General features: G+C 37.6%; 1 protein-coding gene across 1 annotated transcript in view; it reads left to right on the top strand.

Moving 5' to 3' along the window:
- Usp9x (ubiquitin specific peptidase 9, X-linked) overlaps nt 1-4,115 on the top strand; it is a 152,926-nt gene that overhangs the window by 135,424 nt on the left and 13,387 nt on the right. Inside the window, exons 33-35 of the mRNA XM_004645592.2 lie at nt 808-949; nt 2,321-3,074; nt 3,559-3,682. Coding sequence (XP_004645649.1) covers nt 808-949; nt 2,321-3,074; nt 3,559-3,682 — 1,020 coding nt within the window. The remainder of the gene's footprint in view (nt 1-807; nt 950-2,320; nt 3,075-3,558; nt 3,683-4,115) is intronic.

Raw genomic sequence — 4,115 nt, 5'->3', positions numbered from 1 at the left:
GGGCTGGCTGGCATGTGGTGCTGGGGGATTGAACCGCGGTCCCTATGCTTTGCTAAGCTTGTTCTAAGTAGGTGCTTTAGACCACTGAGCCATCTCACCAGCCCAAGGACTTTACTTGTGTAGAGCAAAAATCAACAAACTATAAAGCATAGGCTATATCCAGCCTGTCACCCGTTTCTGTGTAATTTTATTGGAACATGCTCAGTCAGTTGTGTACTGTCTAGCTGCTTTTACTACAACAGCAGAATCTCATAGTTGCCACAGCTAATAAGGCTCATAATTACCATCCACACAAATTCACTCAAAGCAGCATGGTAAGTTGTAAAAAGCTTAATCTATGAGTTCAGACACACTTGACTTTAAAAAAACCACTTCACCTAGTTATCTTAGCCATGTTAACCTTTCTGAACTTGTTTTTTTTTCAACTCTGTAAAGTGGTAGTTCTCTATCATGTTTATCATGAAGGCAGAGAACCTTGTACAGGTGTTAACTTGGTTCACAGATTTAATTTTTAATGATTTTGGAAAAGATGGTCACAGTTTTTAATATGAGAAAAATGGCCAAAGTTGTGTTTTTCACCCAGTGGAGAGACATGAACTGAGGTATCGCTGTATATAGTGTGTAACCAACTTAATGAGGAACCAACACATAGTAAATAACCGACCACTGTTAACTTGCCAGTATTGGTACATTCTGTGTCTTTAGGATTTCATAAAATAAACGCTGAAATATAACTTTCAGTACATCTAGAACTAAAGAAAATGTGTAGAAAACTACTGAATCTTTTTGATTATTTCTTAATTTCAGGTACGAATGTGAAGAATCTTTCACGACTCTGAATGTAGACATTAGAAACCACCAAAACCTTCTTGATTCTTTGGAGCAGTATGTCAAAGGAGATTTATTGGAAGGTGCAAATGCATATCATTGTGAAAAATGCAATAAAAAGGTATGAACTGTTCAATGTTTAAAATATCTACAAGATTCAATGGAATTTAAGGAAGTGGGTTTTTCATTCTTTAGTTGTTTTTGGTTTTTTGAGGCAAGGTCTTGCTGTGTACTTGAACTGTCCTTAAACTCACTTTGTAACCCAGGCTGGCCTCAAACTCACAGCTATCCTCCAGCCTCAGCCTCCTTAGTGCTGGGATTACAGGCATGCACCACCACACTCAGCCATTTTGCTCATTTTTAAATAAAAATGTAGGCTAGAAATGTAGCTCAGTGCAAAACCCTGGTTTCAAGCCCAGTACTACCAAAGGAAAATTTTTTTTACTGTTCTACCTTATTTGATACAGCACTGGTGGATTAAGATAGTTGATTTAAAGGCTTATCAGGGAAAGAAGTTTTAAAAGTATAACAGACACTAGGGAGAATAGGTAAATTGAGTAAATCATCTTAGAAGTCACAATGTCCTAAGAATTACAGATACTTTTTTTTTCTGCCAAGAGACTATTAATCCCCCCCCCCAAAAAAACTACCGAGCTAATATGGGAAAACATTTCTCCTCTGTAGTCTACAATTAATGCTCACCTGTGTTTTCAAACGACTTGAGTCAAATTTGTAGCCTACCTAGTTTGTACAAACTCTTGAGAACTTAGGAGGAGCTCGTCAGGAGAGAAGATTTACACACACATACATGGTAACGAATATGTATTTTTATGGGCTCTGAAGCCCTCTGACTTACAAGTCACCTTATTTTGACTTTGTGCAACACTAAAAGTGATTACCATCTAGAGACTAAGACTTTCTTTTTTTTTTTTTTTTTTTGTACTGGGAATTGAACTCCAGACCTTGTGCTGCCAAGCAGGCACTGTGCCACTGAGCTATATCTTACCAACCCCTAGATTGAGACTGTTGCTAAGGCCGTTCTGTCTGGCACCCACAACTTTTCAGACTGGAATCAAATTCTTTCTCTGATATTGCTAATCTTCATCTTTATAGTTCAGTAGTACCTTGCAAGGGCTATAAGGGTTACGTACATAATTCCTTATGCAGCACTTAGAATATTACCTGGCATCTAATTGCCCAGTAAATACTAGTTCCTATTGTTATAGTATGCCTTCAGTTTCTGCATAAAACAAGTAATAATGACCTGAGTAGTAGCAATGATAATAAATACAGAAACTAGGCAGCAAATGATGTCTACATGTCACTAATTTATGCAGTTTTTAACAAGTAACTCAGGCCCTTTCTTCCCTGTTACTCCTTTTAATAAAAAGTGTCCTTGGATCTTTAGGGAGGTGGGTTGTACTTTTTGTTTGCTTCTATGTTGGTACATCATTGGTCATAAGAAAACGTCCAATAACTTTGTTCGTTTTAGGTTGATACCGTAAAGCGCTTGCTAATTAAAAAATTACCTCCTGTTCTTGCTATTCAACTAAAACGTTTTGACTATGACTGGGAAAGAGAATGTGCAATCAAGTTCAACGATTATTTTGAATTTCCTCGAGAGCTGGACATGGAACCTTACACAGTTGCAGGAGTTGCTAAGCTGGAAGGAGATAATGTAAACCCTGAGAGTCAGTTGATACAACAGAATGAACAGTCTGAAAGTGAGGCAGCAGGAAGCACAAAGTATAGACTTGTGGGTGTGCTTGTACACAGTGGTCAAGCAAGTGGAGGACACTATTACTCTTACATCATTCAGAGGAATGGTGGAGATGGTGAGAGAAATCGCTGGTATAAATTTGATGATGGAGATGTAACAGAGTGTAAAATGGATGATGATGAAGAAATGAAAAACCAGTGTTTTGGTGGAGAGTACATGGGAGAAGTGTTTGATCACATGATGAAGCGCATGTCATATAGGCGCCAGAAAAGGTGGTGGAATGCTTATATACTATTTTATGAACGAATGGACACAATAGAACAAGACAATGAGTTGGTAAAATACATATCAGAGCTTGCTGTCACCACAAGGCCCCATCAGATTGTTATGCCATCGGCCATTGAGAGAAGTGTACGGAAACAGAATGTCCAATTTATGCACAACCGAATGCAGTACAGTCTGGAGTATTTCCAGTTTATGAAAAAACTGCTTACGTGTAATGGTGTTTACTTAAACCCTCCTCCAGGTAAGTGTCAGGAGTTTAGCTTCCTAGTAATAAAGAATGATACTTGTGGGATTTCATAGTAGACATCTGCATGTTTAAGTTTATAAAATTACATTTTCACTAAATAGATCCAAATTTTTGCTTTTATTTAAAATCACATTTAAAGCCAGGTGTGGTAGGACATGCCACCTGGGAAGCTGAGGCAGGAGTATTACTGTGATTTCAAGGCCACCCTGTACTACAGAGTGAGACTCTGTCACAGAAAAACAAAAAGAAGATATTTTAGCTGAACGTTAGCTTTCAACAAAATATATATTGACTTACTGTTTGGAGACAAAGCTTTTGTTTAGCAATTTTGTGAATGCATTAGTTTCAAATGTGCTTTTAGTGAACTGAAAGGAAAGTTATAGTCCAACAAGGGATATTTTAAACTTTAGGACTCCTCAAAATGTAAATTTTTTAAAAATAGAAATTGTGATTTTTTACATGTACATTTTATTTATAGGGCAAGATCACCTATTGCCTGAAGCAGAAGAAATCACTATGATTAGTATTCAACTTGCTGCTAGATTCCTCTTTACTACAGGATTTCACACAAAGAAAATAGTCCGTGGCTCTGCCAGTGATTGGTACATTGTTTTGGATTTTTATTTCTATTACACTAACTTGTGGTTTGGTTCTTGATAGACTGCTTTATTTTTCCAAACCGTAAGAAGCTTGCTTCAAATTTGAAATGCATAGTAGAAAACTACTTGGTAAGAGCAGTACAAGAGTGCTGAGGATATATATAGCTCAGTGGTAGAGCATTTGCCCAGCGTGTGTGAGGTCCTAGATTGTGTCCCCCAAGTACCATTTTAAAAAGAATAGTGGAAAAGTCACATTAACATATTTAGTCTTAGGCCAGGCATGGTGGTGCACATCTGGAAGTCCAGCACTCAGGAAGCTGAGGTAGGAAGATTGTTGCAAGTTTGAGGCCAGCCTAGGCTACAAAATGAGCTCAAGCCCAGCCCGAGACCTTGTCTGAAAAAAGACTAAAAGATAATGACAGTGATTTTATATATA

This window comes from Octodon degus, unplaced genomic scaffold, assembly GCF_000260255.1.
Source record: "Octodon degus isolate 3935 unplaced genomic scaffold, OctDeg1.0 scaffold00232, whole genome shotgun sequence".
In the NCBI taxonomy this organism is placed as follows: domain Eukaryota; kingdom Metazoa; phylum Chordata; class Mammalia; order Rodentia; family Octodontidae; genus Octodon; species Octodon degus.
The sequence above is the reverse complement of the archived record's forward strand: the minus strand, read 5'-3'. Positions and strand labels throughout refer to the sequence as shown.